The sequence below is a fragment of the Athene noctua genome, chromosome 8 (assembly GCF_965140245.1).
Source record: "Athene noctua chromosome 8, bAthNoc1.hap1.1, whole genome shotgun sequence".
NCBI classification, from domain to species: Eukaryota; Metazoa; Chordata; class Aves; order Strigiformes; family Strigidae; genus Athene; species Athene noctua.
The window spans coordinates 29,864,703-29,881,948 of record NC_134044.1 but is presented as its reverse complement, the minus strand read 5'-3'; the positions used below and the strand labels follow the sequence as shown (position 1 = coordinate 29,881,948).

The 17,246-nt window shown below is 46.0% G+C and overlaps 2 protein-coding genes across 5 annotated transcripts in view; one reads left to right on the top strand and one right to left on the bottom strand.

Annotated features, from left to right (window-relative positions):
• The window catches only part of MED12L (mediator complex subunit 12L), a 134,459-nt gene that overhangs the window by 20,669 nt on the left and 96,544 nt on the right, over nt 1-17,246 (top strand). For 3 of the 4 annotated variants that reach the window (XM_074912725.1, XM_074912726.1, XM_074912724.1), the window contains exons 11-15: nt 5,109-5,240; nt 6,306-6,432; nt 7,918-8,132; nt 9,228-9,332; nt 10,286-10,462. In XM_074912725.1, coding sequence (XP_074768826.1) covers nt 5,109-5,240; nt 6,306-6,432; nt 7,918-8,132; nt 9,228-9,332; nt 10,286-10,462 — 756 coding nt within the window. The remainder of the gene's footprint in view (nt 1-5,108; nt 5,241-6,305; nt 6,433-7,917; nt 8,133-9,227; nt 9,333-10,285; nt 10,463-17,246) is intronic. The other variant, XM_074912727.1, reaches the window with a different exon arrangement.
• On the bottom strand, nt 12,337-15,149 carry GPR171 (G protein-coupled receptor 171). Its single transcript, XM_074912435.1, has 2 exons — nt 15,018-15,149; nt 12,337-13,363 (listed from the first exon to the last, which is right to left on the bottom strand). Exon 2 carries the CDS (start codon nt 13,312-13,314, stop codon nt 12,337-12,339), a length of 978 nt encoding a protein of 325 aa, XP_074768536.1. The 5' UTR covers nt 13,315-13,363; nt 15,018-15,149.

Genomic DNA, 17,246 nt, shown 5'->3' with positions numbered 1-17,246 from the left:
CCCATGGGGAGCTGCAGAGGAGGGGTGCTGAAGGCTGGGGTCTGGTGACATCGGTGACACAGCATGAGAGAGCAAAATGGAGGAAAACGCAGAGCAGGGGGTATGCTGAGTTGGAACAGGGCAATGGGGCAGGTGGAAGGCAGGTGTTGAACCGAGCACAGGTTTTGAGCAGCGTGTTGCACGGGGCAGAGGTGGCACACTGAAGCTCTCTGAGAAAATGGAATGTTAAATCCACATTTTGACCAGACTCAGAGCAAACCCTCCAGCCTGGACCTCGAGAGAGGCCACGGAGGTGGGAGGAGAAGCTGATGCTTCTCCAGTGACTTGGAGACGCCTTAGCATGAAGGAGCATTATTAAATGCTGACTTTATTATTAAGCAGACTTTAAATAGGAGATACGAATTGCATTGCAGCTTCTGACCGACTGTCCCTGTGGAATCCCGTAGGAGCAGCCACGAGGCCTGAGCCTTGGTCGTGGGTCACAGCCTGGGTGCTCGTGGGGGAGGTTCCCTGTGGGCACCGGGCCTCTGTCAGGCTCTGTGAGCAGCCCAGACAGCAGCACTTGCTACATCTGCCAGATGCTCAGCTTTTTATCCAGAAAGTTCTAAATGATAATAACAGTTGTTGAATTCTTGTGGTGGGAAGGTCTGGCAGCCGATAGAAATGTACCATCACAGTTAATACAGAAAGGACACTACCCCCTGAGTGTGACTGTGTGCACAGTGAGTAACACAAAGGATGTCTCATTTCTAGTTCTGTTTCACTGACTTGTAGAGAGTTTCTGAGTAGATTTGGCTGAGTAGGAGGACTTGAAATCTAGAAATCTATGACGTGGCATAAAGCAGTAAATTCACTTTCATTTGAGATGGTGTTGCAGAGAAAACTACTGGCCTTATTTGCTAGCCACAGATATTTTCCACCTGACACTTCTTGACTCGCAACGTCTCTGCACACAGCTCTGGAGTGATTACCACTGCGGTGGTTATTGGGGAGTCACTGCTACAGAAATCGATCCAGTGAACAGTTTGTATTGCTACCACACAGTTTGAAATGAGAATAAAACCGTGTTGCACTCACCCAGATTTGGAACACCTCCGATTCCTCTCCACCCTCTTTCAGAGATCTGAAGGCTTGAGTCAATTTGTGCACAAGTAGAGTTCTCAGAAGAGGGAGCCAGCGAATGCAACAGGGACTTTTTCATAATGTCTCTGAGAACTCCTCTCTGAGTTCATCTGTCATCTTCCTGGGCCTTAAACCCACCCAACTTTCACCTGACTTTTGGTCTACCTGTATTTTATCTGTCGTAGCCCCTCAGAGATACAACTAAACTTGAGAAAGGATTCCCCCCCCTTAATTTGTTTTGGTTTAGAATGGTTTGTGAGACTTTTTAACTTGTCAGTCTTCTGTGTAGAAAAATGCAATGTGGTTAAGTACACCTTGAAACACCCCTAAGCAGTGGGAGAGATACCTGGTAAATGAAATTTCATACCAGTATTTTCTAGCTAGTATGCAGCAGTAAGCAGGTGAAAGGAAAGAGGGCTTGATTTTTAAGGACTGATATTGAATTTCTTTAAATCATTATATAGAATCCTGAAACTTCGTGGATATTTGTGCACTCTGATTGCTTGTAAGGTTTGGGTCTCTGATCTTGTATTTCAGTCTTGCTTCTCACGTTTTTTTTGAAGTGCAACTGAATCCTTACGATGCCAAGAGATGTTTTTCATTTTAGAGTGAAAAAGTCCTGTTTTGAACTTGGTTCTCACGCATAGGGCTTGTTACAAATTCAGAGAGTTAATATTTGTCTTTCTGAGATCACTTTGCTGGAAATGAAACAAAAAAAAAACCCCAGCCCTGCTGTGTCTGTGGGAAAGGAGGCCTAACCATGCCTTTTGGGTTAGTAAGCTGCAATTTAAACAGTCTGTTAGTACGTAAGGGCCCTGAATCTGAGCATGTTGGGATGCACGATGGGTAAGAGAGACAAGATCAGCAAAATATAATGGATTAAAATATCTGCAGAATTGGAGTCTTATTTCCACAAGCACTGAGAAGATAGAGCATGTTCTGTGCGTTCTTGTAACATGTTTAATAATGTGGTTAGCATTAGTTCAGATGCTTGAATTTCTTACTGATCTCAGGCTGTTAGTGTGGGTACTTTCACCCTTTATTCTTTCAGTAACTCCATCAGACTCCTGCTCGCCTTGCTGTCTAAGGGAGTTGAAGCACAAAATCTCTCTGGAAGGGGAAAATTTATTCTGTGACTTAAATGACTGATGGGGTCATTAAAAAGGACACACAACTTGTTTCTTTTTTTTATATTAGACAGCTTCAAAGCAGTGCTTAATATTTTGTTGACCACAGTCTCATGATCTGAAGCAAATCTGCAAGTTGTGCTCCAATAGGAAGGTGTGTTTGAGCTGTCGCCAGTGCTGCGGTGTGTGGGTAGAGCTACGCATGGAAGTGCTGTTCAGTAAGAATTCACAGCATTTCTTGAAATAACATCCAGCTTTAACAGAAAAAGGTCAGATTACCCTGTTTTTTCTCTTTTCTTTAGGCTATCAAATAAGTCATTTATGCAATCTTTAGTTTAAAAAAAAAAAAAAGATAGTGACTGTTGCTGGCTTCACACCTAAAAGTCTAAATGTGCAACTTGCTGTTGATCATAAAGTTATTTAGTTTCTGCTGAGCTCATTGTCATTGAGCTTCTGAAAGATCGTGACCCAACAACCCCTCAGGAAAAGAACCTCCTGGGGTAACTGAGCCTTAGTCCTTGATCGCAGGCAGTTGGGCGTGTGATGCCCACGAGGTGTCCTGTTAATTGTGACCCATCAGTGCAGCCATCATGTGCTTGGGCAGCAAGGACGGGCAGCAGGGCCAGGTGGGCTCACTGGTGGGCACAGGCCCAGCCCTGCCACCTCTTCTGTTCTCAGCCCTCGGAGGGAAGCGGCACAGGCACGGAGCTGCAAGGGATACTCACGAGGGCTCCAAAAACAGGGGCGCGTGAGATTTACTTTGAATTTTGTTCATCTGTGTTCTCTATATGGTGACCAGAGTTGCACTTTGGGCTGTTTTCACGTTTGTTGTAAGGCTTAAACATCTGCTGCCTGGGGCAACGGAGCAGCGGCAGTGGAAGTGGTTAAGCTCGCTGGCTGCAGGCTTCGGCGGTTTCGCTTTGCTGCGCTGCTGAGCGCAGCTCTGAGGGCAGTCGAGTAACAGGCTGCTATTCCTGGCTTAGTGTCTCCGGCAGCGTCTGAAAGAAATGCTTGTACGTGTGCACGTGCTTGTGCGTTCCTCAGTCTGTCTGCGTGCTGGCAATGTTTGAACAGTGTGTGTATTCCTTAGGGGAAAAGCACCCTTGTTTCTCTCAAGTGGAAGATAATTGAAAGCCAAAAATCGGCTTTCTTCTTCTACAGTTTGACATTTCCTAAAACAACCTAAGCCCGTTTCTTTAGGCCAAAACAGAAGCATGTAGGAACACTTTGAGAACCGTTTTTTCCTTCAGAAGTACCCCGCGTAAGTCTTCTTTACATGTCTCTTGCCAGGATTTCCCTCTCCGTGTTTGCCCCAGCACGGTGAGCTCTGACCTTCGGCCTTAGTGTCCTGTCGCCTGACTGCCTCAAGGCTTCCCTCCTTTACTTCTCTGAAGGGCTTCAGGTGTAGGAGCCTCCCTGGCTCCTTGTGTGAGCTGAGCTGCGGTCCCCTGTCAGGAGAGGCCGAGGGACAGCAGCATTCCAGCGCCGCTGCCCCTGGGACACCGCGGGATGTGGCACAGGCACAGCTTCAGGGAATGGGCGACCTGAGGCGCTTTGCCTCAGCTCTGAGGTCCTGGCTCCTGCCTGAGGTACAGCAGCACTTGGGGGTTTTGTTGTTAGCAGAAAGAAAAGGAAGTCAGTGTGAAGGTCAGACTCTTTCAGGTGCTCTGTATTGCCTTCAAAAATGTATCTGTGCTTCTGGTGTTAGCTGACTGCACCCAACCGCAGCAGCAGTGACGTTACCACGTCACTCAGCTGGGTAAGAGAAAAGCATTTTCCCGTCTCCCCTCCACTCCCCCACCTCTAGTTGTTTAGTACCCCCTACTCGCTCACCTGTTGGAGCGCACTTACAGGAAGCTTCCCTGGGCGGTGTGTGTGCAGGTACACACCAGCCTTGTTTAGCATACCCTTGGTTTGTATTTTTTGAGGATGACTGGGGTGGCTTTGAAGCAGTAACTTTCATGCTTGTGGGTCTCTAATGCCCAATCACTCGGACAAAAAGTGTTTGTTTTCTCAGGGGGCTGTGCTTGACTCTAGCACTTCTGATGTTTACTGGAAAGTGTAGTTTCCACTGATCTTGGGGAAAGAGGAAAAATCACATCTGCTTAATGTGCAGGTCGGTCTTATGTTTAAGTGTTCAGAGATGGCAGCCAGCTTGGGCAGGAATGAGGAAGTTCAGCAGATCCACTTCAGTAGCACACAAGAAAAATACTTCCAAAATGTGGGTGTTAGTGGAAATGGAGATTGGCTGAACACTCAATAGGTAGAAGCGAACCATATCCCGTTTTTCTGGATTGCATTCAGATTTTCTAAAAAAGTGACGCTTCTTAAAAATGTCTGTTAGGTCAGAAATAAATTGAGTTTTCATGGAGTTTTTTGGCCTTGGTTATCTGATAGATAACACCTTTAGAGGTTAGGGGTGTTTGCGTTTTTTTTAATGCATCAGTGGGGTGCAAGTAACGATCTGGAAAGAGATGAAGGAGGTTTGGGAGAACTGATGTAAGGAAAGTGTAAATTCTGGGTGTTGATTGGCTTGAGAGGCTGTGTGCTGTGCTTTTCCTGTTTCTTTCTCATAAAGCAGATCACCCTTTTCTGGTTTTGTGAAGCAGCATTACGATAAAGGAAAATTTTGATTTGAGTGTCAGCAGTGTGAATACTGAGATTGCCCTCTCTGGCTTCCAGATTATGTTTCATTTGAAAACACTGTGAATAAAGCAAATGTGTGCATCTGTCTGTACTAAAGAATAAAAAGCGGCTTTTGTCTTCATCCCCCAGAACTCTGGCTGCTGCTATTTGCTCAGAAACAAGCCCGCTGGCAATGGGTGAAATGCGTTTCTGTCTTTGTTCTTCACTGAACAGGTAGCCCCAAACGACGAGGCTGTGGTAACGCTGCTCTGTGAGTGGGCTGTGAGCTGTAAAAGGTCTGGTAAGCACAGGGCCATGGCCGTAGCCAAGCTCCTGGAGAAGAGACAAGCGGAAATTGAAGCAGAAGTAAGTTATTTCTACTTCCAGAGTAGTGCGAACAGTCCGCTTAAAAACTAAGGTATTTCTGAGGAAACATCACTTTAATCTCATTACAAAAGAAGCAAGTTTGATGGCATTGGGTGCACCGGGGGTTTTTGTCATCAATCTACAGTTTTTAAATTCTAGATCAATTTAAAACGAAAAAGCCTTCTGTTTAAAAGAAGAAGAAGTTGCAACCTGACTCGGAATTGTTTGTGTTATCTGATTTATGTCTGTGTGTCTGAAGGGTTTGACTTCCATGGAGTCCCTTGAGAAGTGGGCTGTGGGTCTGGCTGGTGGGGCAGGGCTGTTCTGGCAGGGCCTCTGGGAACATGCCAAAACTAAGATCCTTTTTGAGGCAAAATTTGAGTGTCACTGTAAATGTGGCATTCTGTAGAACATCTTTGTTTTCAGGGCAGATGAAACGTGTCCTACCTCAGCCCCCCCCCATCTGTACAGCGTGGGGTTCTCCTGGCGTCGGGTTTTGGCCCCAGGAGGTGACGCGGTGCCCGTCCGGCTCGGTGAGAGCGCGCTGGGCGCGTCTCTGCAGCCAGACGTACGGACAGCCTCGGCGGGCAGGAACAGGCCCCCTCCCAGGGCCGCCCTGCTCCGGCACCACAAACCATGGAGCAGGGGGAAGGGAGCTCGCTGTGCTGCTTCTGCCTCGCTCCCACCAAAATCCCCTCAGTAACTCCCTGGTTATTGCTGCCGGTAGTGTAGCGCACACAGAGATGAGGTACCTTCTGTATTCACATTGGTCCTGGAAGTTCTGTATCTTCAATTTTTGCTTTTATATGAAACCGTGTCGTTGCAGATGATGGTACATGTCTCAGACATTCCTTTTCAATAAGTAATCCAAAGTGATTAAATAAACCACCTTAGAAATAACCAAACTAGGTAATGGGAAAGCCTGTCGTTCTAGAGCAAGTCTGGATTTTATGAAGAGGTAGGAAACAATCACATGTATGGTTGACTCAGATGCAAATTGTGGAATTTTGTATGCATTTGTGTGTAGGTGCATGCTTTTTATTTTTTATTTATCTAACTGTGCAGAGATGTGGTGAATCTGAAGTCCTAGATGAAAAGGAGTCTCTGTCTTCAGCCTCCTTGACAGGTTCCAGTCTTCCTGTTTTTCAGAATGTCCTACTAAGATTTTTAGATACACAAGCTCCCTCATTATGTGAGTATTAACTATTTTATATTCCAAAGTAGGTCAGAAGCAACTGGTCTGCTGCTTGGCTGCTGAAGTTACTGTTGCTGTCGCGCGTGGTTCACAGTTTCCGTGAGAACCTGCTCTATTCTCATGCACGCTTTTTTTTTTTTTCAATCTCCTGCCTTGTTACAGGATCTTTCTGTGATTTTCATGTCTTTCTTTTCACAAAAGGAAAATTGGCAGAACCTATGTTTATTTCTGTTTAAGCTGTAAGAGATTTGGAGGAAATTCCTTGCACTCTGTGCATATTTAACACTCGCCTCTTTTTGACACATCCACATTCGAAGTGGCTGACTTGGAAATTACACACAAGTGATAAAATCAAAAGCTGTTAGCTGACAAACAGGTGGATTGAAAAAAGGATCTTTGTTGACTGTAGGTTGCTCTATGAAATATCTTGGTCTAATAAAACTGCCTGATACTGTAGCTTCTGTTTATGTTATCTTAAGTACTGCTAGTTAGAGCATTTTTTTTCTAGTGCCCTTAAAGTAAAGGGGTTTTAAGTGATTCAAAACATGATACTGAAAAAATCTCAACATCCGAAAAAGGAGAAACTTCTTAAAAATTTGTTACAGACTCTGAGGTATTGGCAGTGCCCTGTTTTCATGCCACTGGTGACCCTGGTTTTAATAAACCATCCAAACTATTTGTGTTATTTAGCTTGTGTTTCTGATGTGCTTGTTTCAAATGAAGCATTGTCCCTCTGCACCCGGGTAGCTCTGCGAGGCAGGGTAGGGAGAGCAGCTGGGGAACAAAAACTTAATAACAAAATTTTATGTTATATTTCTCTAGTGCTTTGGCACTGGCAAAATAACATGCATTTATTTTAATAATCTTTTTGCTGATGTGCATGAGCACATTTAATAGATAAAATACACTGTCAAGATTTAATAAAATATTGCTTTTACATCTTGGAGGCCTGGCATGCAGAGATCTTGAGTTCTTTGAAAATATTTTAAGGGTTTTCTGTTATAAATACAAAAGTGTTATAGATAAGACTGTGACATTTACTGTAGTAAGGTAATTTGGGAGGAAAGGACAGCTGTTGGGTGGTCTGTTACAACCCAGAGCTTCAGCTTTAATTTTTCTTCACACAAGGAATGTCCTCGCCCTTCTTCCCCCCTCTTCAGTTTTTAGAAGTATGTGAACATTGTGCGTAACTGCTGACACCCCGCAGCTGGGGCAGGTGGGTATGGGGTAGGGTGCTCTGGAATCCCCTGCTCTCTGAAGCCTGTCCTGTGTCTGGAGCTGACAGCAGAGCGAAAACATGCCGGTTAGATGGGAAATGGGTTGTTCTGTGGAGACAGAGAAACCTCTGCAGGGTGCCTGAGACATTTCTAGTGGGCCTTTAAACTTAATTTTCTGGGGTTTGCAGTTTGGGGAGTTGACACCCAAATACTTCTAAGTTGAAACTACAGTCAATACATTCTAACTTTTTTTTTTTTTTGGTAGCTGACCCAAATAGTGACCATGAGAAGACAGAGTTTGTGAATTTGGTGCTGCTTTTCTCTGAATTCACTCGTCACGATGTTTTCTCCCACGATGCGTACATGTGCACTTTAATATCACGCGGAGACTTGTCAATCACTGCAACTACTAGACCACGTTCACCTAATGGGGAAACTGTGGATGAACACTATTCTAAGGATCATGATGTGAAACTGGAGGTAATCGTTCATGCTGTTTCTCCTGTGTTTGGTACTCTGTTTTGTTAAACATAGATTTTCACCGAAACGTTAGTATTTCAGATGTGAGATACTAAGTTTTTTAATCTGTGTCTCCTTGTCTCTCTGAGAAGACTGAAAGTGATCCATGAGCTTCATTCATGTATATAGCTGTAAATATTGCTGGTTTGGTGCAGATATGCTGACCTGACAGTTATCTGGTGATCTGAATAACTCGGGACAAACAGAAGGGCACAATGTAGACTTCTGAATGTACCAGTGGAAAAACTTATTTGCGGAGGTGCTTCAGCTGAGAGAAGGGAGAGCTGTAAGCAGGAGGAGTCCATGGGGAGCCTGGAGTAAGCCCCTTGTTCTCTGTGTAGCTGGGGCTTGCAGGCCGGGCGCTGTGCAGCCCCGTCCTCTGCCGGGGGGTGTGGGGAGCTGTCGGGGCCAAACCTCGCGGCCTGTCCCTGCACCGTCCAGGGGCGATCCCGAGGCTGCCACCAGATGAGCAGCTCGTACCCTTTCCTGGAACTGATGCAGGAGGATGGCGGTTCTGACCTCAAGACTGCGGACCACGTGTGTACTCCTGTGATGAGGTGTAGCCTGTTCTGCTGCACGGTCCACGTGGAGCCTGTGGGCAGCTGAAGCATCATCTTCTCACATGGCTTTGTAGTTTCTTTTGTATGTCTCTTACCTTGGTCTCACGGCCAAATTTGCCCTGAAATATAGGGGGTTTCTACAAGTTGCCTTTTGTGGTACAACAAAGTAAGAAATAAATCATGGGAAGGTGCGAGAGTTGGCTTTCCTCTCTGTAGGTGTCCTTGGAGCAGAATTGCTCACGGGAGTATGCTGTAAAGTTTTGTTTCCCCCTTTGGGTCCTGCCCTTTTTTGTGCTTTTGGGGATTTAAGCTTGAGAAATACCATGAATTAACGCTTATCCTAAAGATTTAAAAGTCGAGATCTGAAAAATTCTTACCATTAATATTTTTTTCTTCACTCTTAAATAGGTGGAGTGTTTGGGTTTACCTGTGAGCAGTGAAATGGGTCTTCAATAAAATGTAGCTGATATTTGTTTTTCTCTCTGGCAATTATTAGGATCATAGTATTATGGAACACATGGGCATTGACTCGGGAACTACTGGTATTTTTGATGATGTAGACAAGAGTGACTTTAAGGCAGATTTTGGTTCGGAATTTCCAGTAGGTTTAACTTTTGATTTTCTGCATGCCTTTGATGCCTGTGCCTGCTGCCTGCGCTTCCCACGGAGTGTCTCTCCGTGCCCCTGGCACCACCTTGCTGCTTTCCCCACAGCCAATGTCCTTCGGTGTCCAGGCCCTGCCATCTCCCACGGCAGCACATCGCCTCTGTTCTCTGCATCCCTGCCGTGTGACAGCTCGCAGCTCCTCCCTCCTCCTCTGCCTCTCTGCCCGCACGCTCCCCTGCCTCCTTCCCTTCCACCCCTTGTCCCAGCGTTAAATACGCAGAGCTACCTGCTTCTTTGACGTTGAGGAACCCTCCAATACCATTTGCTTTTCCAGGGACTGCTCTGTGTTTCAGCTCTGTCTTCCACATCTGTTTCCCCCTCTCTTTTTCCTTGCTGTTACCCTGATTCTGCATTACTCTTGAATCTCCTGGTATCCTCCTGTGGTCTGGGCCTCGTCCTGCATCCGCACGGACTCCTCTGCCCAGGCCTGTCGGTGCAGCCCCGCTCACAGGATATTATTACCCTTGTTTCTGGCTGACATCTGGCATGTTGGTGGTTTCAAACATGTCCATGCCTGCCTGCAGCATCTTGTCACCTCCCACTTCACCCTTTCTATTATTTTCCCTCAATCACTGGAGCAGCTCATCGCAGTTTGTGTCTCACAGCAGCATAAGAAGTGTGGAAATTGAAGTGTAATGCTTTTCTTCTGACTGAATACTGCTAATTTAAAACTTGTCTAATAACAGTGGAGGTATGCATAGAGATCGGATGTGTACATGCATCTTAAGTTTCAGGCTTGATTACAATTGCCCTTGCTTTGTCTGTCTTTGAGAACCCTCAGATGTCTCAAAAGTAACTGTAAGCAAGAACAAAATCTCTGAATGCAATTGCTGAATTCTGAAAGCTGGAGGTTACACTTACCTTAAACATTTGTTTTACATGACTTAGATTTTTTCTCCGATGCCTGGGGAGTCGTGTGAGAATGTGAACTCTTCTTTAGACAGAAGAATTTCGGTCACCAGCGAGAAGTCAGTCAAGAGGGAAAGACTGAGAGAACTGATTTTTCCATCCAATTACGACCTCCTTCGCCACTTGCAGTACGCGACACATTTCCCCATACCTCTGGTGAGTGGCCTCCGCGCTGGCGTGCGTAAGGGTGCGCCTGACGGGCCGCAGGGCCGTGTGAGCAGCAGGAGCTGCTGGCTGGCCTCCGCTGGGCTGTGTGAGCTCTGCCCGAGGGCCGCTGCCCGCGGCGCCTGGCGCCCTGCCTCTGCTCTAGGGGAAGGGGCTGCGCTGGGAGAATGCGTGAGGGTGTCATAACGTGGGCCGGCCGGCTGGGGCTGGGGAGGCAGGCACATGGTAAAGCCACCACGTTCCAGGGCCTAATTAGAGTTCGCTAAATAGAAAATTTGATATTGTAGTTGGGCAGATGGATGGCTAACAAAATATCTGATGAAATAGTTCTGAAATGTGTAGGGGACAGAATGGTGTTATTTCCTCCCACCCACTCCTTGCTCTTTCTAGTGTGGATTTTTGGCAGCTGCCGCTGCCGGGTGTGTCTGTGGGCTCATGGGAGCTGAAGAAAGCCCCATGAAGAACATTCCAGACCCCAAACCTTCCTCATGCCTTTTGCTGTGCTGGAAAAAGGGCCTAAATACTGAGCAAGCCCTGAACTGGAATGTATCTACTTGAGATTATTATTTTTTTTTTTTAAACAACAATGATAACTTTTTAACAATACTAAATCCTGTCAACACAGGAAGTGTCATGTGAGAGTCTGCTACGATAATCCAGGTTTTCTTTGCTTTAAATTTCTTACTCCACTGAGTTTGGTTTCTGACTAATTGCAAGTGAATTGATATGAGAATACTGAATGAGCTATTTCTGTTCAGGACAGATTAGAATACTTGCTTAAAGTTTGACTCATACTTTGCCCATTTTAAGGATCAGAAAAAAAGAGAACTTGATTAGGTTTTGTTTCTGAAATGTTTTGATTTACAGATGGAGCTAATCCAGGTGTCTGGAATTTGCCTGTGCAAACTGATTTTAAAATTTTGAGTACTGATTATTCTACATATGTATTATTTTTTGGAAGTAATTGTAAATTAGAGTATTAATAAGCTTGGTTGCTGTTTTGGTAAATTTTTATAAAAACACAAGCAAAGAGAACACAGTGGATATTTATACTTACTCTTTATCTTAATTTTAAAATTTCCTTGAATTTTCTGGGTAATAACATGTTAGCTTTTTTCATATTTGTTGAAGCAGCAGCAAGGAGAGGCAATGGAACTTGGCAAGAACAAGAAATTTATTTATTAAAACTGCAGGTGTGATGTAAGCAGATACAATCATTTTTAATCAGTGCAGTTTAAAATCACTTTCTGGAGTAAATAATGCACTCTGAAATCTTTTGGGTTAATTGTATATGTGAAAACTTTGCAACTGAAGAACTGCTATTAAATAATCTCTTCACTTGATTGCACCAAGTCATTTAATATAGTAAGTATACAATCTTTAACTTAGAAAAGGTGAGTTCAGGTGTTTTTACCATAAATAAGTACAAGGTATATTTGAGTCTGTCTGGGCACGTTGTGTTCTGAAGTGTTGTTGGTCCCTGGTGGGTCATCCCAGGTACACCGGGCTGTTTCGGAAAGAACGTTCCGCTAGTTCCGACCCTCTCTGTGACCGTGTAACAAAGCCGTTGGGACTGTTCAAGCTTTTCCCTTCTGCTCGGGCTTACGGCTCAGCAGGGCCGTTGCTGGCCACCGTAGCCGTGCTCAGCAGGGCCGTTGCTGGTCACCGTAGCCGTGCTCAGCAGGGCCGTTGCTGGCCACCGTAGCCGTGCTCAGCAGGGGCATTGCTGGCCACCGTAGCCGTGCTCAGCAGGGCCGTTGCTGGCCACCGTAGCCGTGCTCAGCAGGGCCGTTGCTGGCCCCTGCAGCCGTGCTCGCAGGCGCTGGTTGTAGCACGGGCCTGCACTCTCCTGATGTTTTTCAGAATCAGCACTTTTGCATCTGCTCTTCGCTTCTGTGTTGTTCCTCTTCCTCTGTGAAAACCTTCGCCTCTTCGGGTGCTGCAAAAGTCTCACTAAATTTCAGTCTGAACGATTTGGACAGATGGTAGTACAGAATGGGGTCGAAGCAGAGGTTTGATACTGCGAAGAGCAAGGTGGATTCTTTAGCTTTGAAGAGAGCCTGTTTCAGGGAGCAGCTGGTTGTGGTGTCGCTCTGGCTCAGGGTGTAGGGGATACGGACAATGTGGTACGGGACAAAGCACAGCAGGTAGCCTGCAGTTACGAGCAGGATGTTGATGAGGGCTTTCTTCACACTGGCGTAGCTCTCGCTGTATTTGTTTCGGTAGAGTTGTCTGACAACAAGGAAATTGGAAATCAGTATCACAGCTGAAAAATTCAGGAATATTGCTGTGCATATGAAATTCGTAAACACATGCCAGTCTCTTCCAAATTTTGTTTTGAAATCGATGCATCCCGCACCAGGTCTTTCTTCAATGGTCTTTATTGGAATAGCCATGTTGGGCACCGTTATGAGGAGAACCATTGCCCACACGACTGCAGACAGCATCTTGGCAAAGCCAGGCTCTTGAATGCGATACATCTTAGAACTGTGCATTAGCTGAAGGCAACGATCCATGCTTACAAATCCCAAAAATATAATTGATAAATACATGTTTAGGTAGATGAAGCAGGCTGTAACTTGACAGTGGAATATTCTCAGTTTCCAGGACGCAACTCCTAAGTCAACAATAATCTTTACTGGCAACGCCAAAGTCAACAAAAAGTCCGCCGTTAAGAGGTTAATTAAGTAGATGCTCATACACTTCTGTTTCTGATTTTTTTGTGTGAATGCCCATAGTGCGAAACAGCTTCCAATAAATCCCGTCAGAAAAATCAAGTAGTAAAAATAGGTAAAAGCTTCCATTTTTTCACCAAGCTGGCAATGTGAAGCATTGATTGACATTGTAAACTTCTTGCACAAGTTGGTTTTGCTGCTAGGAGATACCAAGAATCTGCAGAAAAAAACAAGACATCAACCATTCCTGAATAACACTAGTTATTATCTGAGGATTTTGTCTGATTAATTTCATGGAAAGAATGCAATTGGGAAGAAATAGTTTTCTCTCTCTTCATGCTACTTTACAGATCATAGAATCCTGGAATGGTTTGGACCTTAAAGCCCACCCAGTGCCACCCCCTGCCCCGGGCAGGGCCACCTTCCACCAGCCCAGGTTGCCCAAAGCCCCGTCCAACCTGCCCTTGAACCCTTCCAGGGAGGGGGCAGCCACAGCTGCTCTGGGCAGCCTGTGCCAGGGCCTCACCCCCCTCACAGGGGAGAATTTCTGCCTTAGATCTCATCTAAATCTCCCTCTGTCAGTTTAAAACTTTACCCCTCATCCTATCTCCACATGCCCTTGTAGAAAGTCCCTCTGCAGCTTTCTTGTAGGCCCCCTTTACTCAGGAGGGCTTTGTTCTCATGTTGGGAAAGGTTGGAAATGTATTAGGGTTTGTTCTAGAAAGCGTACAGACTTCTGAGAAACTTTTCCACTGGAGCAGTTCTTCTGAGTATTTGGTTCAATCCCCCCTGCCCCAACCAACTAAAACAGCCAAGAAGAAGGTTTGAATCTGTTTAAAGATCTGGTTAATACTAAAGCTGGTCATACTAAAACTTCCTAACATTTGGACAATTGAAACAATGCTAAAAAAAGGTAATATTTGTAGCATTCTTGTTCTATACAAATGTATTAGAAGTTTTGAAGTTAAGGCACTGTCAAACTAATATACAGATGTGCAAATAGTTCTAATCAGTCCTGAGTTTCTGTGAACTGCTCGCTCTTCCTGCTTGAACAGAGGAGAAATTAATCCCATTATTTTTGTGAAGCCTTTAGAAAAAGCACATTTTGAAAGCAGCTGTTAAATTGTTTTGCTCACATTTTAGGCTTCACTAGCAGTTAGAGTGAAGAAAAGTAGATTTTGGTCTTACTTTAACTAAATATACTACTCCCTGACCGAGGGGTTTTCTTGGTTTTGTCTGCTACACTGTCAGACTGGTGCAAGGAATGTCTGTGGGAAAGGAGGCACATCCGTTAGAATTTCTTGGAATGGAAACCAGTGCATTTATGCCATGAGTGGCATCGGACTGCAGCACTCTCATTTCATTATATTGTTCCTAATTTTAATGTACAGTATAAGAGAACTACTGCATTTGCACATTTGTTTTCTGCCATAAAATATTTATGCAGGTGTGCACAACTTGTAAACCCAAATGACTGCAGATACTCGGGTGGTTTAAACGGGGGGAGCAGCGGTTTGTTTCTTGCCTTGCCTTTCTGCGGGCGGCCGCTGTTGTCCTGAGCACACGCGCCCGGACTGCGCTCGGCCCCGCGGGGTGCAGGCGGGCCGGGAGCGAGCGGGGCTCAGCACCGCGGGCCCTGGGACCTTCCTGCCCCGCGCAGCCCCGCTCCTCCTCGGCGAACGGAGCCCCGGAATCCTGCGGCACCGGGGCTCCAGGGCTGCGGCGGGGCCGCGGCCAGGCGGGGCTGGCTCAGGCGAAGCCCAGGCTATGGGCCGGGTGCTCGGCCTGCCCTCCGCCGGGCCCAGTTACCCTTTCAGGCGGGGTATTTACGTGGGGCTAGATAGGCTGGGGCACAGACTGGCAGCACGTACCTGTCCTGGTGGCCCCTGGGCTCTTCTGAGCGTCCCTCTGCGCAGCTCTGGTGGCTCTCGGCGACGGCTCTGGCAGCCCGGTAGCGTGTTAATCTTTTCCTCTGGCTGCGTCTGCTGGTTTTTTAAAACACGTCTGTGGTTTTTAAATGTGATGATTGACGCAGTTCAAACTGGCGTTCAAATAACTGAAGCGTGTGGAAGTTACCTAAGAGAGAGGTAACAGAACACTGTGGGCGTTCACAGAGCGCCCCAGCCCTCTCCTTCCTGCTGCTGGCGCGGGGTGGGCGGCAGGCGGGCGCGGGCAGTGCCCTTCCCCACACGCGGCCCGGGACCCCACGGAGCGCCACGGGCACAAAAATGTCTGTGGACAGCTGCCTTAGACGTGTCGATGGGGCCAGCAGCGTGGATTATTGCGATTCAAAACATGTTTTTGTGGGGGAGGATGGTCGGGGTCGCTTGGCCCTTTGGCCTGAGGGACGACAGGGACAGTGGCAGGGCTGTAAGGTGGCGGAGGGTCGGTGGGCCTGTAGGCAGCGCCAGCTTCACTCTCTCCTCCTGACTTCAAACCCATAAATATTTATTGTGTGTCCACATGTGCAAGGGTGACGAGACACGTGTGGTTTGGTCAGCACCAGCCCGTGGCCTTTTTCACTTAGTCCCTAAAACTTCCTCGGTCGAGTCCCAGACTCTTGACCTGGGGCTAGAGATATGTGGTGTCAGTGGCCCGTTTCTTTGGTTTTGTTTTTAAAAATCTGAAACTCTCTTCCACCCCGCCCCCTGTCTTACATTTAAAATCTCTCTGGAATCAGGGGTTTACAGTGCAGCTCACCCTCATTCATTACAATATTCCTGCATGAAATTCCAGCTTTTTATAGAGTTGCAACCTAATTTGCAGATTTAAAGGCACATAGGGATTCTACCGATAGCAATTAAAATTCTAAACCTTTGGATATTTGCCAGCACTATTAAAAATAAAAATGACACATTGGGGATATAGGGGAAACGTTTATAATTAGGTTGGGGTTTTTTTGTTTTAAATCAGGAGAAACTCTCTAACATCAGGTTAGGGGGTGGAGGGACTGACAACGGTACTGAAACCCCAAAATGTTGACACTTTGTTGTAGTTGAGAATCCACAGGAATTTACAAATCGTGTACCAGAGCTTTGTGAAGAAACAAATTAGAAATGTCTGGTTTTAAGTTTAGTCATAAGCTTGAAGTTCAGACCATGTTTGTTGAAATCTTTGCAAAGCTTCATAATCTAGAATGATCCTATGTTCAGTTTTGAGCAAACGTGAGTTAGTTTTATGGTGTTATGCTCATCATGAAAAAGTGATCTTTCCATACTTGTATTTTTCTTATTTATACTTGAAACATAACATTCAGTCGGGTTTTTTTTTTTTCCATGCATGTGTGTGTGTCTCCCCTTTTCTACAGAGTCAGTTTACAGCTCACAAAACTTTCCCAGGTCTAAAAAGACAAGGTGGTGGTTAGGTAAACCTTTACTGAGAAATGGTCTGAGCTTTTTACAGGTGTGTTTTGGGAGGAGAAGAAACATGAGAAGGTGAATCTATTGAGTCATAACTCTGGGTTTATTGCGGTTTGGTGTCATCCTCTTCCCCTGTCTATATGTCTAATTTAAAAGACCACTTTAGTTCATAAATTACAGATGTAAATGGTAGATTTTGCTTTAATTAAAGTTGCTAAGCACTTCCTATCTTAAAGCCCTCTTTTTGGTGGTTTAAGCTTTGCTGAATTTTTGACTTGTGATTTGCAGTTCTCCGTGGTGCACGGCTGCTGAGGCTGACTCCTGGGACTGGGGCGTGGTGCAAGGAAGGGAAGGGGTGCTGGTGTGGGTGGGAATTCAGCCAAAATGATTAAATAATTTCTGAGAACAAAGCCAGAAAAAATAGCATCTAAACCTAAAAAAACCCCGAAATCTGATGACCTTTAAGAGTGCATCAGGTGCCTTGAGCTTTGAGTTGGGCGCCCCAAAGCCGTGGGTGGGTGGTCCTTGTGTCAGGATCACTTCTGATAGCTCTCCACGTTTTGCACGTTCACCTGGAGAAAGGTTTCACCTCCAGGAAGTTTCCAGAGGCTTTCTGGAGCTCTGCCCTTAGTAGGCTTTAACCCTTTTTTCCCCTTCCGAGCACCCTCCACTGCAGGCGTGGTCCAGCCCAGCGCCCGCGGCCAGCACCGGTGCCCCTGGGAAGGGGGAGCCTGAGCTGGG